Source organism: Rhinopithecus bieti, unplaced genomic scaffold (assembly GCF_001698545.2).
Source record: "Rhinopithecus bieti isolate Rb0 unplaced genomic scaffold, ASM169854v2 scaffold_1014, whole genome shotgun sequence".
Classification (NCBI taxonomy): Eukaryota; Metazoa; Chordata; class Mammalia; order Primates; family Cercopithecidae; genus Rhinopithecus; species Rhinopithecus bieti.
In genome coordinates, this window is record NW_016803499.1 from 4,547,177 (window position 1) to 4,572,753 (window position 25,577).

Consider the following 25,577-nt stretch of genomic DNA (forward strand, 5'->3'; position numbering starts at 1 on the left):
GGGTGTGGGCCTGGGGCTACCCTGAGCAGTTGCACAGATCCCTACACACACCTCAGGGGAAACAGGGGCTTCTCCAGCCTGCAGGGCGGAAGATCAGCCAGAACTGACCTAGCACAAGGAAAGCCCAGGGAGGGTGGGGCCTGCTGGCACCCCCACTGCCCACTCTGACCACAGTGGGCGGAGTGCATAACCTCCCTTACAGGTGTGTAAGGTGGCGATGGCCGAGGAGAACACACAGGTAGCCGGAGAAGCCATGGCAGTCACTGTGCAGAGGACCAAGCAAGAAACCAGCTCAGAGCCCTCTGTCCTTGACCTCCCCTTGCTATTCTAGAGCCTCCTCTTGACCTCCTGGGTAGACAGGCCCCATCAGCTCTCCCTGACCCACCTCACCTCTCTGCCTGGAGACCCTGGCCTCCGGCCTGCACCACTGAGCTCCCTCACTGTCCTCAGACTCTGGCAGGGCTCAGCCAAGAGAAGAGAGGCAGGTGTTCCTTCCCTGAGTCCTCCCTGACATGGGCCTGGGGGACCTTCCCTCCTCAGCCCCAGCTCTCCTGCTCCCGGGAGCACCATTTCCTCTCCCTGTCCGTCAGCTCACAGGTGCTGATGGCTCCCCAAGACTGCTCTTCTGTGGGGGCCTCGGCCTTTAACCCTGTCCACACCTCTACCTGATCAGGTGAAGACTTTTCACTGCAGATAGCAGGTAAAGTCTGTTTCTTGCCAAGACCACAATTGACCTATCTCCTAATCCAACTGTTGCAAGGTGGGGCCTGAAAAACATGCCCCTTGTGCATGCAAATCAGGCCTTCCTGGGGCTCACCTGTACTCAGAAAACACTGGTGCTAAAACATCAGTGCTTTCTGGTATCCTGCCCTGTCAGGACGGTGGGAACCTGGAAAGCGCAGGGCTTCTAGGAAGGGAGCGTCCACCCCATAACTGTAGGGCACTCCTGCTGTGCAGAAACTCAGCAGCCTTGCCTAATCTCCTGGTTTCTCCAGAGAAGTCAGAAATGTCTATTTCTATGCAAATGTGTCTGTTTTCAAACACTGGTGTTCACATTTTAAAATAATTTTTAATTCACGTAGTTTTAGGAACTCTGGGCAAACCAAACAAAATACCCGAAGGTAGGATCTAACCTTCGGGCTGCCCTGATCATCTGGGGGATTGGAGGAGAACGGAAGGTCAGTTCGTGGGTACGACAGAGTGGAGGAGCAGGCCCACGTACCTGGTGGATCTCGTGCCAGCCGTTCTCATCTTTGCAGCACACAGTGGCGTGTTCGTGCAGGAGAAGCTCGCAGCAGTAGGGATCACCTCCGACGATGGCCGTGTGATACAGGGGGGTGAGGCCGTAACTGTCTTTATAATCCGGGGATGCACCAAGCTCTAAAAGAGTCTAGGAAAAAAAAAATCAAAATCTGTTGTTATTGGTCTCACGACCCCTTTTGCAGAGTGAGGCAATCAAGAAAGAAGCACCAGGACCACCTTCCCACAGGCCAAGGCAACCCACACCCTGAGCAGCCAGTGCTTCTCCTGGGCTCCCCAGAATTAAGGAGGGTATAACTTGGCCGGGTGTGAGGGCTGACACCTGTAATCCCAGCACTTTGGGAGGCCGAGGCAGGTGGATCACCCGAGGTCAGGAGTTCAAGACGAGCCTGGCCAACATGGCAAAACCCCATCTTTATGAAAAATACAAAAAAATAGCCGGCGTGGTGGCAGGCGTCTGTAATCCTAGCTACTTGGGAGGCTGAGGCAGGAGAATCGCTTGAACCTGGGAAGTGGAGGTTGCCGTGAGCCGAGACTGCACCATGGCACTCCAGCCTGGGCAACAAGGGCGAAGCTCAATCTCAAAAAAAAAAAACAAAAAAAAAAAAACAAAAAAAAAAGGGGGGGTATAACTTTAGACAGTAACATTTCTAGTTCTGAAATAGCAAGCAAACAGTGCCCAGAAATGCAGGGCAGGCTGTTGTTCAGGAGACGAGGAGACCTGCAGCACGCAGACAGACCCATCCTCGGCCTGGCCAACATTCTGTGCCGTGGTGTGGCATGGGCAGCAACACAGTGATGGCAACATGTGCCGAAGAGAGAAAAGGTACGTGGTTTAACCTACATGCCCCGTGGAAAACCACCTCAATCTGCGCGCTGACAGTGGCAAACCTAGCAAGTATCACATCTTCAAGAACGCTCCTGATTTCGGAGGAAGCCAATGGGTACGGTGTGGCTCTGTGTCTCCACCCAATCTCAATTTAAATCGTAACCCCCAGTGCTGGAGGTGGGGCCTGGCGGGAGGTGACGGGTCATGGGGGCGGATTCTCAGGAATGGCTTAACACCACCCCCTTGGTGCTGCTCTCATGACCGTGAGTCTCCCTGTGGATGGGGCTGGGGTTCAGCACTGGCCTTATGGGTTGAAAACACAAGTCCCTTGACTGAATAGAAGGTGAAAGATGACTTCTTGGGAACCACGAATTCTCAAAGCATCAACACTCAGGAGAGAGAACAGGAAAACCTGAAACCTGGCTTCACTTCCAAGCTCCGGCCGGAACACTGTGCACAGACCCCCCAGGGTGGGCACTGCAGGGACAGGATGGGGCGGCTGCTGGGGATCAGACAGAGCAGGGGGCGGCACCCACGTAAGATGGGCCCGGCTTTACCTTCAGGGCAACCTGGTTCCTCGCTCGCGCAGCTTTGTGCAGGGCGGTCATCCCATCTTTGGCACGGAAGTCCAGGTGAGCCCCGCCATTTTTGAGAGCTTTGATGACCTCCACAGAGTTGTCCAGCTGAGCGGCTAAGGTCAGGGGGGTCTCTGAGGAACCCAAACACACACACTTTAGAACCAACATTTGTCACACTGCTCACAGCCATATTCAGATGCCCAAAACTAAGCTGAATGAACTGCCCCCCGCCACCTCCAGGCTGTTTACAGCTCCCACCACCCGGGAACCCCAAGAGTCCAGGCACACTGCCTAGTGTGGCTCAGGCACCCCTGTGCGATGCAGTGACACACAGGGTCACACGCAGATCACAGGAGTGGCAGAGGCAGGGATTCAACAGGAATGCTGTGTGGGCCACAGTCCAAGAGGCTTCCCCGGTGCCCTTCCCTCTGAGTACACAGAATCCTGTGGTACCATCTGGGTGCTTCCCATACAGGAGGAGTGAAGGACTAAAGCCCTCGTTAGAGATGGGAAAGGCACACAGCCACCTTTCCTCATTCAATGTCACATTTACGGGCATCTTAGGAAATGCCAGCCGTGGGCTGCAAGGGCACAAACACAGATAAGACATGGAGTCCGTGCCCCCTGGAGCTCCCGATCTGGGTAAGTGGAAACTTTCCTTCATCAACGCGGTGCAGGATGACCCAGGAGGGAGGGCAGGGGCCCAGCAGACAGAAGCATGCCGCCTGCCTTTGTAGGGACAAGGGTCCCGTGCAGATGACCCTGAACCAGTCTGCAGCTGAGCGCGGCTAAGGACATCAGTATCTATGACAACAAATCTTTCCATCCATCTTCATCTTCCTAATGTGCTCACCATGGCCACTGCTAAGCACGAGGAACTATTTTGCTGTGGTTCATTTGAGAGGCTCTTAATGTTCCAGAAAAGTGCACAGAGTACCAGGACAACACGCAAGTTCCCATGACCCAGAAACACCAACAGTGAATATTCACTTGGTCTCAAAGCACATTCCAGAGACAGAAGACTTCGGATGCCTTCCACGGGGTGTGTGCCTTGCTGACCATCCCACCACCCTCCATCCCAGAAAGGGCACCTGCCTCACGAGTGTGCACTGACTATTCCCATCTATTTTTAATTCTGATGTTTACTTATCCATAAATGGGTATCATCCTGAGGACTTTTAAAATTCACCCTAGGAACCACTCTGCAGCTTGCCACTTCATGGTGAGATGCACAGGCTTAACCCCTCCATGTCAGGAGTGTGCCACGTGTAGACATGCCAGCATCTTCATTCATCCCCTCTCCATGTGAAAAGCAGGCTTCCTGTCTTCCCCAAATAGGAAGACTGGAAGCTCAACAAGCATAACCTCAGAAGTGGCCCCAGTCTCCCTCAACGTGAACAATGGGTGGGAGTAAAAACACCTGTAATATTTTGAGATAACCTCAGAGACATGCAGACCCCTCCAACCGGAGGCTGCCCAGCAGCCAGTTGGCTCCAGGGAGGAGCAGATGTGCTTCAAAAAGTTGAGAAGTGGGGGCTCCTGGAAGCACAGCAGGAGGGCACTAGCCACGGCTCTTTGTCCTGACACTGGGAGGTGGCACAGCAATGGGGGGCGGGGGGGCAGGAGGCAGGAGGAGTGTAAGTGTTTAAGACAGCTGCTGCTACCCAGAGGGCACAGGGCAGTGCAGGCTGGAGCATGTGTACGCCGGTGTATATGTGCACACCTGTGTGCATGCCTGTGTGTGCATGCGCATGTCTGTGTGTGTGGGCATGCCTGTGTGTGCATGCCTCTGTATGCATGTGCATGCCTCTGTGTATGTGTGCATGACTACATGTATGTGTGCAGGCCTGTGTGCCTGTGTACATGCCTGTGTGTGTGAGTGCCTGTGTGTGCCTGCCTTTATGTATGCACACCTGTGTGTGTGCATGCCTGTGTATGCATGCCTCTGTATGTGTGTGCATGCCTGTGTGTGCATGCCTGTATGTATGTGTGCACGCTTGTGTGTGTGCGCACATGCCTCTGTGTGTGTGCATGTCTGTATGTGTGTATGCTTATGTGTGTGTGTGCGTGCCTCTGTGTGTGTGCAAGCCTGTGTGCATGTGTGCAAGCCTGTGTGCATGTGTGCATGCTTGTGTGCATGCCTGTGCTGCACTGCCTGTATGTGCCCATGCGCTGTACTGTACGCATGCTCGTGTGTGTATATGGCCTGTGTTGCTGTGCATGCCTGGTGTGGTGCATGCCTCGTCTGTGTGTGGCATGCGCTCGCTGTATATGCCGCATGCATTGTATGTGTAATGCCATGCCCTGTGTGCCGTGCATGCCTGTATGCTTCATTGGCCGTGCGTATAATGTGCGGAGCCTTGTGCTGTGCGATGGCCTGTATGCTGCGCATGCATGCCTGTGTATGCTGCATGCATGGCCCTATGTGCATGCCTCTGTGTGCGTGTGCATGCCTCTGTGTCTGCATGCCTGTGTGTATCTGCATGCCTGTGTGCATATGTGCATGCTTGTGTGTGCGCATGCTTGTGTGCATATCCGTGTGTGTGCTCCTGGGTGCATCCTAGTGTCCAAGATCAATGGGGCTGCAAAAATCAAACGACTGGGCAAGCAATTCTTCCTATGAGGGGAAGTGACTGGTGTCAACAAAACCCAGCTCTTTCCCCGAAGGGCTGGGTGGCCTCCAGCAGGTTTTTTAGAAGATGATAGTTCAGGAGGCTGGGGATGCTCAGAAGGAAACCATCATGTGAGAGAAGACCACAGACGTATCACAGGTGTAGGAAACAACCTCACTGAAAGGGATGGGGAATGAACCGCTGACCTCGGTAGCTCCAGACATGAATGGAGTCTGTAAGACTAAAGGCAAAAGGAACAGAATAGATAAAGCTGGGTTATAAGTCAACCAGAAAGTGAGTGCAGCCACATCGATAGAAGTAAGCAAGGGATTCAAAAGTGAATGGGAGGAAGGGGCCGATCTTGCAATGCAGACAAACTGCAAGCAATTCGCATAACTTCTCTGTCCTCAGGCGGTGGCGTGTAGCCCCCATCCCCCCTGACCCCTTATGCGTGGGCTGTGTACAGTGGCTTCCTTCTGAGAGCACAGTGTGGAAAAGGGAAAAATGGGAGCATCTCTCCGTGGGGAAACCTGATGGCCACAAGCTCAGCCAGGAGATGGGGCAGCATCGCCCACGATGAGCCATGCCAACAGGACGGGCCCTCGGCACCGGGCAATGAGAAAGGCATTTTCCTCTGTGCTCCTCCTCCCCACACCCACAGCCCCGTCTAATAGTCAAAACACCAGATGGATCCCAATAAGGGGCACCCTACAGAAACCTGACCAGTCCTCCTCTGAAACTATCCAGGTCATCACCAGCAGGGAAAGCCTGGGAAACGGTCACCGCCCAGAGAAGCCCAGGGAGACGAATGAGGGAATGTCGTGTGGGAACCTGGGTGGGGCCTGGGGACAGAAAAGGACCAGCAGATAAATGCTAATGAGAGAAGAAAAAAATGTGGACTTCAGATAATAATAATGCATCAATATTGGTTCTCTAATTGTGAGAAGCGTACCATACTGGAGTAAGATGCTGATAAGGGGGAAACCTGGGTATAGGATATATAGAAATTCTCTGTACTATCTTTGCACTTATTCTGTAAGTCCAGAACTGTTCTAAAATGAAAAGTTTGTTTAAAAATGCCTCCTGGTTATTGTGCGGGTTAATAGATTTAATGTAAAAAACACTGCTGCTCAGACTGGCAGAAAATGTTTGTGAAAAGCATATAAAGTACTTGTAGCCAAAATATACAGAGAACCCTTAAAACTCACCAACAAGAAAGCAAACCACCCAATTAAAAGGAGGACAAAATATTTAAATGGATACCTCAAAACAGAATGTAAACTCAGACATGAGAAGATGCTGCACACTGTATGTCATTAGGAAACTGCAAATTAAAACAATTAGAGGCTGTGTTCAGTGGCTCATGTCTGCAATCGCAGCACTTTGGGAGCCAAGGCAGGAGGATCATTTGACCCCAGGAGTTCAAGACCTGCCTGGGCAACATGAGGCCTTGCCTCTACTAAAAATTTAAAAATTTACCAGGCATAGTGGCACACGCCTGTAGTCCCAGCTACTCAGGAGGCTGAAGTAGGAGGATCACTTCAGCTCAGGAGGTCAAGTTTGCAGTGAACCATGACCACACCACTACACTCCAGCCTGGGAGACAGAGTAAGACCCTGTCAAAAAAAAAAAAAAAAAAAAAAAAAAGGCCGGGGTGGGGCTCAAGTCTGTAATCCCAGCACTTTGGGAGGCCGAGACGGGCGGATCACGAGGTCAGGAGATCAAGACCATCCTGGCTAACACGGTGAAACCCCATCTCTACTAAAAAACATACAAAAAATTAGCCGGGCGTGGTGGCGGGCACCTGTAGTCCCAGCTACTCGGGAGGCTGAGGCAGGAGAATGGCGTAAACCTGGGAGGCGGAGCTTGCAGTGAGCTGGGATCCGGTCACTGCACTCCAGCCTGGGCAACAGAGCGAGACTCCATCTCAAAAAAAAAAAAAAAAATACCTCAACACAATTGTCAGAATGATGAAAATCTAGAACACTGACATCAAATGCTGGTGAGGATGTGGAGCAACAGGAACTCTCAACATTGCTGGCAGGAGTGCCAAATGGCACAGTCATTTTGGAAGACAGTGTGACGTGTTCACACAAAAGTAAACATGCACATACTCCACAATCCAGCAACTCAGCTCCTAGGTGTCTCCCTTGAATAAGCTGAACACTTACGCCCACACAGAAATCTCAATGTCAGTGTTGACAGCAGCTTCATTCATCATTCCCCAAAACGGCAAGCAATCCAGAAGTCCTTCAGTAGCTGAGTGGATAAATTATCCGTGACACATGCAGACAGCGAGATGTTGTTCAACACTAAAGAGAGACGAGCTGTCAAGCCACGACACAACACGAAGGAAGCTTAAATGCATATCGCCAATTGAATGAGGCCAATTTGAAAAGGCTGCATCCTGTGTGATTCCAACTTGATGACATTCTAGAAAAGGCAAAATTACACAGCCAGTGGTTGGTCGGGCGCAGTAGCTCGTGCCTGTAATCCCAGCACATTGGGAGGCCGAGGCGGGCAGATCTTGAGGACAGGAGATCGAGACTATCCCGGTTAACACGGTGAAATCCTGTCTCTACTAAACATACAAAAACTAGCTGAGCGTGGTAGCACATGCCTGTAATCCCAGCTACTCAGGAGCCTGAGGCAGGAGAATTACTTGAACCTGGGAGGCAGAGGTTGCAGTGAGCTGAAATCATGCTACTACACTCCAGCCTGGGTGACACAGCAAGACTCCGTCTCAAAAAAAAAAAAAAAGATCAGTGGTTGTGAGGGGTTAGACGGCAAGGGAGGGATGGATAGGTAGAACACAGAGCAGTTTTAGGGCAAGAGAGCTAGGCTGTGTGATTCTGTAATGGTGGGTACAGGACAGGATGATGCATCTGTCCAAATCCACAACATGAGCAGCACCAAGAACGAACCCTCATGTAAACTATGGTCTTCAGTTATTGTAACAAATGCCCTAAACCAGTGCAAGCTGTCAGTAACAGGGGAGCTGGATGTGAAAGTGCACAGGGGAAAACTCTGTGCCTTCTGCCTGGTTTTTCTGTCAACCTAAAACTGGGCTCTGTCCCCGACCCCAAGAGAGGCTCCTGAGGACCCTGGCCCCTGCCTCCGTGTCACCCCCAACCTCGCCACTCCCTCTGCCACATTTTCCTTACTGAAGGCACGGCACCTTGCTCCATCTAAGAGCATGGCAAGGTGTGTGTAAGAAAAACCCTGAAATAATGAGACACTGTATTTGAAATAATTCGACCCTTAAAAACAGGTCTTTTTTTATAAGGAACTGTACTGAACAAACCAAAGGCACCCAAATATATTCACCGGTAGCAAAGGGAGTTATTTACTCGAAGTCTTCCAGCTCCTTCATTGGCACTGGGTAATTTCCGCACCTCTCACCCTCTGCAGACGGAGGTTGACGAGGTTCCAGAACCATATTCTCTTGAATTGCCTCACCTTCCCGGGTGCTGTTAGTTCTGGGGAATCGCACTGGGTGATTCACGCAGGGGCCAAGGTGAGACTGCGGAGCATGAACTGTCAGTCACTGCATGCATCAAACAAGCCCCTTCCACTCTTCACGACGATGCCCTGAAGGTAGTCAGTGCACCAGGACCCAGAATGTCCTTGAGGCCTCCTAACTGGGTGGTGCGGGAGGTGGGAAGGGGCTCCCCGGCGACACAGCCCCACAGCAGCAAGAACGGGGAGCCGGGGATGGGGGGTGGCCGAACTGGAGGAGCTCAGCCTCATAGGCAATGAGTGCACCACGGCCCTGGAAACAGATTCAGTAACTGGATTTCATCAGTGAGGTCCAGACACATCACAGGTGCTCTGCGGAATCAGGCTTCAGAAAGGAACCATCTCTTTCTGACTTCTTATCCAGATACTGAAAGAGTCGAAAGGCATTTCTAGCTTTATTAACCAAACCTCTTTTGTGGTTCCTGAGGCTTCTCTCAAATTTGGAGACAACGGTGGAAGATAAAAGGGCCAACCTAAGTTTTGTTCAAATTGTCAGGTTCGTTTTCTGTTCGGGGCTTGGAAACACAACTGGTCTCATCTCAGAGGTTCCAACCAAAGCAGGAAACGAGCCCTGAGACTCTGATGGGGGAAGTCTTTGGGTTTTTTTTTTGTTTGTTTGTTTTTTACACTACTTTCATCGTCGTTACTTAATAAAATTTACATTTAGAACAGGTACCAGATGGTTGCCTGCAATCACACAGGCTGTTTTGTTTTCACTGACAGGTCATTCCACTGGGATTTAATTATCTCAGTCTAGAGGGCTGCTTCCCTCCACTCCCGCCCCATGTCCAGTCCCAAAACAGGGACACGGGGCCCAGGTCTGCAGGGCCTGGGACTGAGCAAGGCAGCATTTCCTGAGCTTAGCAAAAAGGCTGCTTTCAACTCTAAGCACAGACTCTGCTGCTTCCTGGGTAGCTTTGAGAAGTCACCAAACTCACTGTGAAGAGGCTAAAATATGGGATGGGAACATGCCCAGGCTGTGGCCGACAACCAGGAGGAAAGAGGGAATGTGAACAGCTTGTCCCCTACCTGGGCCTGCCTGGGTCATCCATGTCCAGCCAGGCCGGCTAATGCTAAGAGACCCCTGTTTGTCCCACTGCCTTTTCCCCCAGGAGTTGAGAGCAGGGACCCCCGAGGGCAAGCGGAGCCCAGGCTCTACCTCTGCCCTCCACGGTGACTCAGCGACAGGCCTAGACTGGGCTGTGGTAACAAGATCCCAGAGGCTAGGTGGCTTAGAAGTGACAGACACGTATTGCTCACGGTTTTGGAGGCTGGAAGTCCAAGATCAAGGTGCTGGCAGACTTGGCGTGTGTCTACCTGGCTCACGGAGGGCAGCTTCTTGCTGTGGCCTCACAGGGTGGAAGGGGCGAGGGAGCTCTCTCGGCCTCTTTTGTAAGGGCACTAATCCCATTCACGAGGGCCCCACCCTCTTAATACCATCACCTAGGGGTTAGGGTTCAGCAGTATGGGGGACGCAGACATGAGCCCTGGCGGCCACTCAGCTAGGCTCTCAGAGCTTCAGATTCCTCCCAAGACAGTGGTGCCTGCAGGGGACCCCCCCCTTGATTACACAGCCGAGGCCCGGCAAGGCCCTGTTTGCTGCTGGAGCACAGCAGGTCACCAACAGACTGCAGCTATCACTCTTAAGTGCCCTCATTACTGGTAGGGTGGGTGACAGTGCCAGTCTCCCTGGGACCAACAGGCTTCCAAGGATATGGGGCATTCGGCACTAAAACCAGGGTAGTCCCAGGAAAACCGGACACATTGGTCACCCTGCCTGTTTCCTGGAGGCAGCCTGCCAGAGCCAACCCTATGTTTCTCCCTCTGTGTCCAAAACCAGGAGAAAACAACACTGATTGAGCTGCTGTAGTTGATGCTGATGACAGGAACATTCTGGAAACTCTATTAAGGGTGGCACATGTCCCACAGGCTTAACCACTGATATGCTTTGGATGGGTGTCCTGCCCAAATCTCATGTGGAAATGTAATCTCCAGGGTTGGAGGTGGGGCCTGGTGGGAAGTGACTAGATCATGGGGATGGATTTGTCATGAATGGTTTAGCACCACCCCCTTCCTTGGTGCTGTCGTGGCAAAAGTGAGTGAATCCTTGCAAGATCTGATTGTTTAAAAGTGTGGCACCTCTCTCTCTCCCCCTCTCCCCTTCTCACTCTCTCCGCTCCTCTCCCCTTCTCTCTCTCTCTCTCTCGCCCTCTCCCCTTCTCTCTCTCCCTCTCCCCACCTCCCTCTCTCTCTCCTGCTTTCGCCATGCGATGCACCTGCTCTTCCTCCGCCTTCCGCCATGAATAAAAGCTCCCAGAGGCCTCCCCAGAAGCAGATGCCACCAGTTTCCTGTAAAGCCTGAAGAACCTAGAGCCAATTAAACCTCTTTTCTTTATAAACTACCCAGCCTCAGGTATTTCTTTACAGCAATGTGAAAATAGCCTAATAGCACCACACTGCTCATCTAATGCTTACATTTTTCTGCCCTGTAGGTGTTATCATTCAATTTAGGAGACAAGAGGATGGAAGCTGAGAGAGGTTCTTTAACCTGGTCTTCACACAGCCAGCTGCAGAGAAGCAGGGGTTAAAGTCTCCTCTCTGGGGCTCTCCATGGCCTGGCATTGAGCTGGGCATTGGAAGGGTCACCTCTGCAGTTCCCTGGTCCTGCACCTCTGAAGCCCAGTGTCTCTAACAGTGGTGTCATCCGTGTGCCCGGGTAGTGTCTGTTTTTCAGTCAGGAGGATGTATATTTGTTCCTCCCACTCTGCCTTCTCCTACTCTGCCTTGACAGAAGCAAAGTGAAGGTGGTGTCTTCCCTGGCAACACTGGGCTCCGGCTTCTCACAGGAGCTTCTGTTTAGCTTGTCTCCCCTGATACTCACTCTGTGTGTGCCCGAGGGTTGCTATAAGCCATTGTTCTGGAATTACCCACAGCTACCTTACTGAGAGCACCCACCCCGGCTTACTTTTCTCTTTTCCCTCGTCACCCTGGGTCCCCACTTCGCTGCCCCTCCGTCAGCACTGCTGGTTTCTCTCCTGATTTGGAAAAACAAGTGAGAATTCTTGAGACACTGGTGGCAGGCGCAGAAGTTGGGAAGCGGGGTGGTGTGAGGCCAGGGCCACCTGCGCTGTCTGCAGCCGACCCGTGGGTCTGCACTTGGCCTTCGGTTTTGGAACTTTCCGCCTTAGTTACCCCTTTTCCCTTTTTATTTGCCATAAATAATCTTTTTGGCCTTACAAAAAAATGTCACTGTCTATGACCACTGTTAGTTTTATCTGTACAAAAACCCCCACACAGGTGTTTATAGCAGCTTGACCCACAATTGCCAAAAGCTGGAAGCAGCCCAGACGTCCTTTAGAAGGCGAGTGGATAAGCAAACCGGGGTACGTCGGAAAATGGAACATTGTCCAGCGCAAATAGGAAACGTGCCTCCAAGCTGTGAAAGGCCTGAAGGCACCTTCCGCACATGCTGCCAAGTGAAAGAAGCCGATCTGAAGCACACTATGTGATGATAAGATTCCAGCTCTAGAACATTCTGGAAAAGGAGAACGTGAAAGGGTCAGCGAGGCTGGGTGTGGTGGCTCATGCCTGCAATCCCAGCACTTTGGGAGGCCAAGATGCGCAGATCACCTGAGGTCAGGAATGTGAGCCCAGCCTGGCCAACATAGTGAAACCCTATCTACACTAAAAATAAAAAAATTAGTTGAGCATGGTAGCACATATCTGTAATCCCAGCTAGTGGGAGGCTGAGGCAGGAGAATCGCTTGAACTCAGGAGGCAGAGGTTGCAGCAAGCTGAGACGGTGCCACCGCACTGCAGCCTGGGCGACAGAGACTCAATCTCAAACAAAACAAAACAAAACGGGTCAGCAGCTGCCAGGGACTCAGGGATGAACAGGGGCACAGAGGAGCTCTCAGGCTGTGAAGCTGATCTTTATGATACTGTGACGGTGGATACAGGACATCTGGCAAAACTGACAGAATGTGCAACACCAAGCTTGAACCCTCATATAAGCTCTGGACTTTAGGATCACTCGTGGGTACAACTCCCGGCATAAATCCTCGTGTAAGCTCTGACATTAGGAGCACTATTGGGTGCAATACCAAGCACGAACCGTCGTGTAAATTCGACTTCAGGATCACTAGTGGGTACAACACCAAGCACGAACCGTCGTGTAAGCTCTGGACTTTAGGATCACTCTTGGGTGCAACTCCAGGCATGAACCCTCGTGTGAGCTTGGATTTTAGGATCACCATTGGTTCACTGATTGTAACACATGTCCCATACTAAAGCAAGATATTACTAACAGGGGAAACTGGGGGAGGGGCCAATATGGGAACTCACAGTACTTCCATTCAATTTTCTGTCAGCCTAAAACTGCTCTAAAAAATCATCTCTGCTCATTTCACAAAAGGGAGGCAGGGGAAGAGGAAGTTCTGCTTTATAGAGAAATATCAGCCACTACAAGAAGAAAAACTGATTCATAAAATTGCCATTTGGCAACAACCAGGGGAGAACTGATTCCATAATTCTGCTTTAAATTTTAACATTGAAAATAAGAGGCTGGGCTCAGTGGCTCACGCCTGTAATCCAAACACTTCAGAAGGCTGAGGCAGGAGGACTGCTTGAGCCCAGGAGGTTTAAGACCAGCTTGGGTCACACAGGGAGACCCTCATCTCTACAAAAAACATAAAAATTGGCCCAGAGGCTTGTCACCGTGAGAATATTTCAGAACATCCATAAGGTAACTCCATGCTACTGTCTCCACGGATCAGGCTCCCAAGCCGTTTCTACTCAGTTCTGGGAAACATGGTCAGGTCTTTCTCCTTTAATTACGGTGCTTCACAGCACCATATGGTGGTTCATGACAACTATGGACTTTCTGCATTGGCACCGGCCTAATCCAGAATTCCAGCAGCAGAATTTCGAGTATGGTGGCACATACCTGTAGTCCCAGCTATTCAAGAGGCTGAGGCGGGAAGATCAACTGAGTTCAGGAGGTCAAGGGTGCAGTGAGCCGTGATGGTGCCAGCCTGGGTGGCAGAGTGAGACCCTGTCTCAAGAAGAAGGAAGGGGAGGGAAGAGGAGGGGAGAGGACAGGCGCGGTGGCTCACACCTGTAATCCCAGCACTTTGGGAGGCCGAGGCCGGTGATCACTTGAGCTCAGGAGTTTGAGACCAGCCTGGGCAACATGGCAAAACCCCGTCTCTACAAAGAATAGCTTGGCGTGGTGGCACATGCCTGCAGTCCCAGCTGCTTGGGAGGCTGAGGTGGGAGAATCACCTGAACCTGGGAGGTCAAGGCTGCAGTGAGCTGAGATTGCGCCACTACACTCCAGCCTGGGTAACAGAGGGAGACCCTGTCTCAAAAAAAAAAACAAGGAAAGAGGAGGGGAGGGGTAATGATTTCTGTCGAGGCCAAAATCAAAACAAAATAAACCCCCAACCTCTGTGTGCTCATCGTCTCCCTGGGTGATGCAGGGAAGTGTCCTGTAAGGAAGCATGCACGCATTCTGTCCTTGAGCACCAGACCCACTGGGGCCCCGTCCCAGGCCCTGGCCCCATGGGTCTCTGCCTTTGCTGGAGACCCTAGAACGCCTGTCCTTAACTGAGTGATCTTTCCCCGGAGCCACTTGTCGGGGACCTGATGACAGCAGGGGTTCCTGTGTCTTCTCTCAGTTTGGTCTTCATCATCAGTAAACCAGCCCGGAGGCTTGTCATCATGAGAATATTTCAGAATGTTCGAAAGGTAACTCCGTGCTACTGTCTCCATGGAACAGGCTCCCGAGCCGTCTCTACTGAGTTCTGGGGAACGTGGTCAGGTCTTTCTCCCTCTTTAATTACGCAGCTCCACAATGGCTCTAACAACTATGAACTTTATGTTTGGCACCGGCCTAATCCAGGATTCGAGTGGCAGCAGCTTTAACTCCAGGCAGGGCCCAGAGAAATCGCTGCTTACCTGTTTCAGAGTCTGCACTGATGCGTTTTTAGCAGCAAATGGAGGGTCGGTCTATTCTGGAATAACAGTCATTTCAGAACTCTTCAAGTCGAGATACCAACCGTCTGGTGAAGGAAGCCGGGGGGAGGCCTGGCTTGGGACGGGGGCCAATTACAGGGGGCACATCAGGAAGAGAGGAGCAGAGCAGCTCAGAAGGGACCCCCAGCCTCCTTCTACTGCTGGCCAGGCCAAGGCGAGACAGAGGGCCACGCTGCCTGGTTACCCCACAGCAGCATCAGAAACAGCCCTGGATGAGGCCAGGATGAAGACATAAGTGGCTCTGCCAGGGTGGTGGGAGCCACAGTCAAAGGCTGTCTCCAGGGAGAGTCCGGGTCAGCAGCTCAGGATGAAGGCTGCCCGTGGAGGTGCTCCAAAGCTCAAGGTCAAGCTCAGGAGCCCCGGGTCCATTTACTTTCACAGCCTCAGATGGAAAGGGCTCACGTCCTCATAAAGCCAGGAGCTGGCACAGAGGCCATCGCCAGAGAGAAACTGCCACGTCAGCGCAGCACAAAATGCGTCCACATCACATCCACAAATGCGAATGGCCAGGGCTCTCCCGAGCTGCCTGCAGACCTGCATGCTCTCCGTCACACCACCATGCCCGGGTCAGGGCTCTCCCGAGCTGCCTGCAGACCTGCATGCTCTCCGTCACACCACCATGCCCGGGTCAGGCCTCTCTGCTTCCCACCTCAGCTCCTCTCCTCCTCCCACTGCCGGCCCCACGGCTGAGGGCCACCACTCACACAAGATGAAGCCCTGCAGCTGCCCACCCACCCTCCAGATGCCCTGCAGGCCTAGAGACTCTACTACTCCTGCCCGCCACATGCCCTTGTCCCCATCACTCCCTTTCCGCTCTCCCTCTCTCCAGATGTCCCCAGCAACACAAGCCCAACTCAGCCTCCTGCTTCATGCCATCAGCTGGGACTGCCCAGACCTCCAGCGAAAGCTCGGCCTTGTCCACGTCACTGCCCTGCACACAGACCCCCAGGTTTCCCTGACTCATGGAGGATCGGCGCAGGGCCTGGGGCCTGCTCAGCTGTAGACAGGCACTCGCCTTCCTACCCTTTCCCTACCCGCTGGGTGCACTCTGCCCCTCCGAGCCACGCTCATGCAGTCCTGCCTCCCGATGTCACAGGCATCAAAGCTCCTGTGCCGGCTCCTCCTGCTACTCAGTGAAGCCTAAGAGACACAGACAATGGCAAAGAGTCAAGGACAGTCCTCCAGCAGTGCTCAGGCAGAGCTGTGCAGGCTGGATCCACACCCAGCAGGGTCTCCCCCAGCGTTCAGAGGTCTGAGGGGTCCCCACAAATGATGAGAAAGTGGTATCCTTCAGTTGACAAACACATTTGTTGTGTATTTTATATTTTTGAGGTGTGACACTAGTACGTGATGACGGCACACCATGCAGGGGCCAGAAGCAGGGTTGGCACACTCAAGACAAGAGGGGAGGGAGGTGCCCACTGCCCTGAGTCCAGGAGGAGTGTTCCCAGCCCAGGATAGCCCACCTGAGGGTGCATACTCTGAGTTGCTATGGAGACCCTCACCTCCACCACTCTTGGTTCTCCATAAGGACCTAACCTCTGCCTGCCAACTCCAGCTGGTGCCCCGCTGGCAAGGGACTGTCACCTGGGGTGACAGTGCTCACACCCAGGGACAGTGGGTGATGTCTGGAGACACTGCTGGTTGTCACAACTAGGTGTTGCTATTGACACTGAGTAGAGGCGGGGGTTGGCACTGAACCCTTTGGCGCATAGGATGGTCACGCTGTGAAGACTCACACACTCGTGGAACCACCAAGGGCCTGGGCCATCTTTCCCGACCTATGCTTAGAGGCCCACACTCGTGAGGAATGTGGTTTCCAGCAGGGGAATAAGAAGATGCATGTGTGCAGATGCCTGTCTGCTGGGCTGCCCATGCCCAGCGGGAGGCAGAAACACACATCCTCCGGCTTTACAAACATATGTGTCTCCAAAGATCCGTGTGCCCAAGGCTGGCACACAATGGCACAACACATGCGTGTCATCTGCTCATTCATTCACTCATTCACTTCCTCAACAATTCTGCACCGAGCACCTGCTGTGGTCCAGGCCCCGTGTAAGACCTTGGGGATGCCCCATGGACAAGACGGACTCGGCTCCTTCTGACTGAGAAGCCAGAGGAGAGTGAGAATGTACCTGTAAACACCAAGCAAAACCAAGTAAAATGTAACGGCCGCGTCATTCACGGGTAGCCTGAGCAGCGGGCTGGCCTTTTCTATGCTTCTGTAAAGCCTGGTAAGGTCCCCTCTAGTGAGTGCCCACCTCCGGTCTCCAGGTCGTGGAAATTGGGATCCAGGCCTCGGTCCAGCATCTTGGCGATCTTCTCCACCGAGCGATGTTGAATGTGATCCATGCATTTCTTCAGATTGGTCTAGAAGGAAAAACAATACAATTCAAACATCTTTATAAGAAATGTCCCAGCCAGGCGCGGTGGCTCAAGCCTGTAATCCCAGCACTTTGGGAGGCCAAGACGGGTGGATCACGAGGTCAGGAGATCGAGACCATCCTGGTTAACACGGTGAAACCCCGTCTCTACTAAAAAATACAAAAAACTAGCCGGGCGAGGTGGCGGGCGCCTGTAGTCCCAGCTACTCCGGAGGCTGAGGCAGGAGAATGGCGTAAACCCGGGAGGCGGAGCTTGCAGTGAGCTGAGATCCGGCCACAGCACTCCAGCCCGGGCAACAGAGTGAGACTCCCTCTCAAAAAAAAAAAAAAAAAAAAGAAATGTCCCAACCTGAGCAATGAAGTAAGACCCCGTCTCTACAAAAAATCAAAAAATTAGCCAGATGTGGTGGCACACGTGATTCCAGCTACTCAGGAGGCTGAGGCAAGAGGATCACCTGAGCCAAGGCTGTATTCATGCCACTGCACTTCAGCCTGGGCAACAGAGCAAGACCTGTCTCAAAAAAGAAAAACAAATGTCTTTCCAGGGTCTGGGAAAGTTCCTGACTGGTACACTCGGGAGACCCACTCTCGCCAGGGCACACTGCAAGCCCTGAGGCTCCTGGAGCTGAGGCTTTTGGAACCACAGGCTGAGCGCAGTGTCTGGCACGAGGCAAGTACAATCATCCTGTCCTGGATGAATGTTTAAAATCCCCTCACTCTTCACCATCCTGGTGCTACGGACTTACTGTGTGCGTCCCCCAAAAATTCCTAAGTTGAATAATCTCCAATGTAATAGTATTGAGAGGTAAGGCCTTTGGGAGGTGACAAAGTCAGGAGAGTGAAGCCCTCGTGAATGGGAGTAGTGTCACTACAGAAGAGGTCCCAGAAAGCTCCCTCGCCCCTCCCTCCGCGTGAAGGCACAGCAAGATGATGGCCATCCCAACCAGAAACTAGGCCTTCGCCAGATGCTGAACCTGCCGATGCCACGATCTCAGACTTCCAGCCCCCAGAATGGCGAGAGACACACTTTTGTGGTTTATAGTCACCCAAGGTATTTCGTAAAAGCAGTGCAAATGGCCTTAGAGACTTTGCTGAGAGCTACGGATGCTCCTCTGCTTTTGGAAAAGACAGCCGGGCTGCTGGAGCACTTTTCAAATCTCCAGTTTCCAGGGCCAGCCTCCTGCCTCCATCGCCATGGAGTGAGGCCCGCAGATTGGTACTTAACCCACTTTGTGGTGAACCCCGTGGCCACACAGGCAGAAAACAGCGAAGCCTGGTCCCCGAGTGGCTCTAGGTGAAGGGCGGGGCTCATTTGCTGTGAGGTCATGACGGTCCGCAGCTCAACCTGACGGGGTGGGAACTTTCCTAGCCTCTGCCAGCCTCGTTGTAAGAAAAGTCATGATCCTCTGCCCATCCAGAGCCAGCCTGGGCTGTTTGAGCAGGACTGTGGGACTTGGCACCCCTCTGCCTGCTGCGTCTAACACTCCTCGCCAGCCTAATTCTTTGTCCCTACTCTGTACCTCTCTCAAAATAAAGAAGGTGGACAAAGGTGGCTTCTGACAGCAGGTTCCTGGGACTCTCAGCCTCCTGGCACAGGCGGGATTTCCACCTGACCGTTTTCTGTATAGTCCAGAACCAGACCTGATCAAATGCCCCAAAACGCACGACCTACATGTGATGTCACTGAAACCCTACATTGTTATTTACAAATCAGCATCTTTAAAATTCACAAATACGTTTTTATCTGTACATCAGAGGGTGATAAAAAAACTAAAACAAAAACCCAGAAGCACCCAGATCTTGCTGTCTGAATATCGCTTTCCAGGCAAATTCCAGGGCAGAGGCAGGGGAAGGATAGGAAGAGCCCAGAGCATCTTGTGCCAGAAAGTGGCCGCTGCATCAAGGATGGTGGGGATGCGCCACAGGGCAGAGCACCAGAGGAAGGGCAACTGCCGGCCACATCTGGACAACCTGAGCACAAAAATCAATAATGATAATGACAGATTAGAACCCAGTGAGTACAATAAGAATCCCGCCGGGCGCAGTGGCTCACGCCTGTAATCCCAGCACTTCGGGAGGCCGAGGCGTATGGATTACCTGAGGTCAGGAGTTTGAGACCAACCTGGCCAACACGGCAAAACCCCATCACTACTAAAAATACAAAATCGCCAGGCATGGTGGTGCGTGCCTGTAATCCCAGCCACTCAGGAGGCTGAGGCAGAAGGATCGTTTGAAGCCAGGAGGCAGAGGTTGCAGTGAGCCAAGATTATGCTACTGCACTGAAGCCTGGGCAACACAGCAAAACTCTGTCTCAAACAAACCAACCAAACAGAATCCTTGCATCCATCTGATATAAGAAGTGGAGGCAGCAAAACAAAACCCGAGAGGATCCTGCTGGCTGAGAAAGCCATTGGTGAGCTCGCAGCTGCAGGGAAGCTCACCTGGAGAGCACCAGGGCCCTCGAAGGGAAGTGCTTCAGGCAGCTGCCCCGACTCTCCACCCCATGCTCTGCAGGGAATGCTATTGGGCTCTCCTTAGGAACAGCACCAGGGGCCGGGACAAAAGCCTCCTGGGTATTACAGATTCCTCCTCCTGTCAGTTAAGCAAACTGCTCGGCCCACACATCCTATGCCTCAGACCCCTCTCCATGCCTCCTCCTCAACTCGCATAGCACCCTGAGAAACAGCAGGGTGTCCATGGTGTGGATGTCTTATCTGGGACTCTGAGCTCAGGGCATAGTGCATTCTGCCAGGTTGCAAACACCGCGTGCAATGCCCCTGCTGCTCACCTGCAGTCTAACTTCAGTGCAGTTTATGTCAACAGCACTTTAACAAGGCTTTTCCTGAAGCAACAACAGCAGAACACTAATACGGGACTCGGCATGGACCCTCTTCCCTCCACCACGCTGTGCGTCTAGATCCCACTCTCTTCAGAGCCACCGCTTTTGAACCTCCCTTGAGCAGCCAGTGGGATCTGCCCTCCTTCCTCGAGCCCCCAGGGCCACACCAAGCAGCCCCTGTTGCTTCCCGGGTGGGTCTCCGCAGTGTGCACCGTGACAGCCCGTCTGCCTGTACATCCCAGACCGGTCACATGCCACGCCAGGTACACAGCAGGTGCTCCTGGAAGCGGAGCGTCTAAAGATAACACAACAAGATAACAAGGAGGATGCCGTACGTGTAAATAACAGCCCGTTCCCTGCATACCTTTGTGTGGAGCTTGGCCAACTGTTTCTCATCGAGATTGGCTTGTTTATACACCCGCTTCTTGTATCGAAACTGGCACAGAAAACAAAAAAAAAAAAGAGAGAGAGAAAACAAGTCAATACTTCACACAGCTGTTCAGAGGGAAAATGGGCCTGTTCCTTGGCTATGTCATAGAAGACGGGGAACCCCACAGCAAACCCTTCCAGTTTTAAATAAATGACTGGTATTTGCACCCCAGAGCCTACAACATCCTAAGCATCATGTTTGCCAAGATTCTGCAGCAGTTTAGCTAAAAAACCATAAAAAGAAACAGGAGCAAGGGAAAGAGAAGATCCTGCATGTGAGAAGCTGGGAGGTCTCCCACCCGGTGATGGCTCCCCAGCTAACTGGATGGTGACGGTTCCTCCCGGGGGAATCGATCAGCCCTTGGCAAAGCACTTTTGGTAAACAAGGATGCTGCTCCAAACACCAGGTTTTTCTCCTACATCGTCCACCTTAGTTAAAACACACCTTAGAAGCCCCACCTGGGAAAGGCCCCACTTCCTGTACTCCCGCAACCACCCGCCCAGAACGCTGGAGCTGGGAAAGGCCCCACTTCCTGTATTCCCGCAACCACCGCCCAGAACGCTGGAGCTGGGAAAGGCCCCACTTCCTGTACTCCCGCAACCTCCACCCAGAACGCTGGAGCTACTGTTTTTCCCTGCAAACAGCAGCACCTCCTTTGAACTGGAAATTACATCATTGCATAGACCAAGGGGCACGTCTTCCTCGGATGTAGGGAGTAAGCAACATTGTCGGAGCGGGCTTGGTGGGTCTCTAAAACGCCTCCTCCCTCCCCCAGTGCCCCGCTGGGCTGGAGATGCTGCAGAAGGTCTGGGAAGGACACTGAGCATTTAGGAGTCACTGCAGTTTGGAGTCGGGACCTCTGTTCCAATCCCAGCCCTAACACTCTCAACTCACAGGGTAACTCAGGGTTGGGCACTTTCCTGTCTCACCTCAGTTTCCTCATCTGCCCCATGGGGATAACAGCACCCACCTCCCAGAGTGGCCTGAGCATTGAATGTGAGCTTCCTGGCACAGACCTGCCACTAGACAAGTCCGCTTTCTCTCTCCCTCCTTACTGCCCTTGATGCCGTCACCCTGCACGGTTACACGTGTGCTCAGGGCCAGCAAAAACTGCCCCTGGGTAAAATGACAGTGCGGAGTAGTGGGTGGGTGAGCTCATCCTGAAACCAAAAGTCGCATCTCATAGAAAGCTTCCAAATAAACAACCCTATTCTCCTTTTTCCACCATGCCAGAGAAAATGGCTATTTGACAAAAGACAAAATTCTTGTGCACTGACTGATACTTGTAGGGTTTTCTTTTCAAGTGCCAAAATAAACCAGCTATGAAATCAGAAAGTTCTGTGAAACGCAGGCTGCACAGAGTTTGGGGAGAAAGTGTGCTGGTCAGAAGGGCACCCATTCATTTCCCAGAAGAGAGCAGGTAGGAAGAGCTACAGGCCCATTTTAGAATTTCCACCTGATTCTAGATTCCAGGACAGCAGGTTCTGTGTGTCCATGCCCTGGAACCAATCACACCTCTGGTCCAGATTTCAGAAGCCACTGAGAATGATGCCAGGTGCCTTCTCAGGCTCACGATTACGTGGCGAAGCCTAAAAGTCTCAGGGAATTCAATTCTACGGGTCCCCTTTCCAGATATAAAATAATCAGCTCAGGCCTATAGCATCTCTGGGCAGGTGGGTAAAGTACTCAAGCGGGGAGTGCTTATTCCAGAGTCATAAACATGTAGAGCCCGTGACTACAGAGGACACCGGCTCAGGACCACAAATCCTTTTTCTTGCTATTTCTCCAAAGTTTCACAAGCAGCCCACCATATTATGCTGAAATTATCTGAAGCAAAGAGCCCAGACTGATGCCTGCCCCTAATGTGTCAATTCCTGGGCCAATCTCAGCCTTTGCAGCAGGTCACCTGGTGGGACAGTGGCCTGGGGAGATGAATAAACCTAAGTACCAGCAACAATTGTGGCCAGGCACGGCGGCTCACACCTGGAATCCCAGCACTTTGGGAGGCCAAGGCAGGTGGATCACCTGAGGCCAGGTGTTTAAGACCAGCCTGGCCAACATGGTGAAACCCATCTCTACTAAAAATACAAAAATTAGCTGGGCATGGTATGGTGGTGGGCACCTGTAATCCCAGCTACTCAGGAGGCTGAGGCATGAGAATCACTTGAACGCAGCAGGCGGAGGCTGCAGTGAGCCGAGATCACACCACTGCAATCCAGCCTGGGTGACAGAGCGAGACTCGGTCTCAAAAGCAAAACAAAACAAAAACCAAACAGAAAGTATCAGCAACAACTTCATGACAATGAAATCAGAGCAGCAGCTGCAACGTCAGTTTGGGGATTTGTGGATGGCCAGGCTTACAACGCACACACTGTTCCATGAATACTTCCTCTGGCCCTCACCACCACTCCCGGACGTCACTACTAACATTCACTCGAAGACCGGGAATCTGGGGCTCAGAGGGCGTGAGTGGCTGGCTCGAGGTTGCACAGCTACAGGTACTGGGGCCAGATGCAGAGGAGGCTCCCAGATTCTCTGGTCTTCTCGCCCAGTTTTCCTGCCGTTATGGATATGATCAGCCCCTGAAATGAACTGCGTGAATTTACTCTTCCTGGTCCATCACCTCCCACTGGAGTGTAAGGTCCGTGGGATCAGAACCTTGACTTTTCTGTGCCTGAAAAGTGTCTGATCCTTAGTTGGCCCTCAATGATAATTTTTTTCCCGATGGATACCCATTTTACAGATAAGCAAACTGAGGCCAGGACCCCTGAGCGATTTGCTCTAAACCACACAACTTCCAAGTGGCATCTCATCTTTTTCTCCACCGAAACCCCTCCCCGAATCTGACACATGGTCCACACTGGGGATCCCAACAACCTCAGCCTCAACGTCACAACGGAACTGAGAAACATGCAGATGCAGCATCGCCTTAGTCCTGGGTGGGCGTCCATGACATCTTGGGCTTCAGAGGAATCTCTAGTCACTGAGTGGAGAACCCACTTAGGTTGCTCAAAAGCCAGTTGCAATTACACACATGCAGACTCTCACTGTTGACTAAGCTAAAGTGAGTGCAGTCACTGAATGATGCCAACATGCTGTGCAGGAGTAGAAATGACCCGTTTCCGGCTTCTCTTAACTGACATAACCCAACACGTATACACCACAGGAAACACTGCCTGTAAACTTGGGGCGCAGCAAGCCTGGGTCAGAAAGGCAGAGACAAGGGTCATACATCGCATGGAAATGTGTAGGGCTGCCCCGTCTTATGGATCGGCTACTTCTGAAGGGAGGCCCAGGCGCTTGTGGCTGCTGACGGCAGCACAAAGAGTCCTGGTCACCTGGGCAGGAAGTAGAAGCAAAGTTGTGCTGTTGAGAACAGCTGGATGGCCACAGCCACCCTGTTACCCAAGGACTCAGAGATGAATTGGGGAATGGCATGGTTTGAATGTATGCCCCCTCCAAACCTCATGTTCAAATGTGATCCCTGGTGTTGGAGGTGGGGCCAGGTGGGAGGTCTTTGGGTGCTGGGGCGTGCACGGAGGCCCTGCACGGGCCCTCCTGAAGGGCCCAGTGCACTCCCCAAGGTAATAAATCAGTTCTCACTCTGTTAGTTCACGGGGGAGCCAGGAACTACTCCTCCCCTGCTCGCTCCTGCACCCCCTCTTGCCACCTAACACCTTCTCCTGCTTCACCTTCTGTCATGAGAACAAGCTCCCTAAGGCCTCGACGCCGAGCCGATGCCGGCACCACATTTTCTGTACAGCCTGCAGAACCGTGGGCCAATTAAACCTCTTTTCTCTCAGCCAGTCTCAGGTATTTTTGCTGTTGTTTGTTTGTTTTTGTTTTTCAGACAGAATTTCACTCTTGTTGTCCAGGTTGGAGTGCAATGGCACCATCTTGGCTCACTGCAACCTCCACCTCCAGGATTCCAGTGATTCTCCTGCCTCAGCCTCCTGAGTAGCTGGGATTACAGGTGCACATGGCCACACCCAGCTAATTTTTGTATTTTTAGTTTCACCGTGTTGGCCAGGCTAATCTCGAACTCCTGACCTCAGGTGATCCACTCACCTTGGCTTCCCAAAGTACTGGGATTACAGGCGTGAGCCACCTCACCCAGACAGTTATTTCTTTACAGCAAGGAAAGAAAGACTACCGTGAGGAACATGATGTAATTTAAAAATTCCTGTGTCCCCAATTCCTGGCAGAGTTCCTAAAACCCTTGGCATGTCCTCGGTGATAAGAGTATCCCCGGAGCACTAATGAGATGACTCTCAACTCCCAGACAGCTTCCAGGATGGGGGCTGGTGACCGGAAGGATCAGACCATGACTTGAGGGTCAGGACTCCCAGCCTCCCTGCTGACCAGCAAGATGGAATGGGATCACCATGGTCAGTGATTTCATCCTATGTAATGAAACTTCCATAAAAATCCCTCAACAACGGGGCCTGGAGGCTTCCAAGCTGACAAGCACATCCACGTGCTGGGAGGGTGGCACACCCCCAACTCCACAGGGACGGAAGCTCCTGCAGGCTGGGCCCTCCCGACCTCGCCCAGTGCACCTCTTCATCAGCTGTGCATTTGTACACTTTGTAATAAGCCGGGGGTAGTAGTTAAAATGCCTTCTTAGGTTCTCTGAGCTACTCTAGCAAGTGATCGAACCCGAAAAGGGAGTGGTGGGAACCCCTAGTTCACAGCCAAATGGGACAGAAGTGTGGGTGGCCTGGGGACTTGACGTTTATGGAGGGCCGTCTTGTGGGACTGAGCCCTTAAACTTGTAGTTAGTGTCAGAATTGAATTAATTCTTGACATCCAGCTGGTGTCTGGATAGGTGGAGAAGGAGAACACACCATCCATTAGGCGCTGGGAGGGAAAAACTTAAAATCCCTCAGAGAAGCATGGGGAGCCCCGTTCTGCATGCTCAGGACCCACGGTCCTGGTTATGAAAGCCTGAATCAGACCCATGGTTTATTATTCACAGCAAGATTTCTCTCCAGGAATTCTTTGAATCTGCAGTGAAAAAAAAATTATAAAAGTTGTACAACAGTGTGAGATTCACGGCAAAATCAGATGCAACCTTTTATTAGTCCATT

The 25,577-nt window shown here is 52.3% G+C and overlaps 1 protein-coding gene across 2 annotated transcripts in view; it reads right to left on the reverse strand.

Annotated features, from left to right (window-relative positions):
- SHANK2 (SH3 and multiple ankyrin repeat domains 2) overlaps window positions 1–25,577 on the reverse strand; it is a 667,466-nt gene that overhangs the window by 543,963 nt on the left and 97,926 nt on the right. For both annotated transcript variants that reach the window (XM_017887194.1, XM_017887185.1), the window contains exons 4-7: window positions 20,422–20,493; window positions 17,096–17,204; window positions 2,647–2,798; window positions 1,223–1,390 (exon numbers count right to left, since the gene is read on the reverse strand). In XM_017887194.1, coding sequence (XP_017742683.1) covers window positions 1,223–1,390; window positions 2,647–2,798; window positions 17,096–17,204; window positions 20,422–20,493 — 501 coding nt within the window. The remainder of the gene's footprint in view (window positions 1–1,222; window positions 1,391–2,646; window positions 2,799–17,095; window positions 17,205–20,421; window positions 20,494–25,577) is intronic.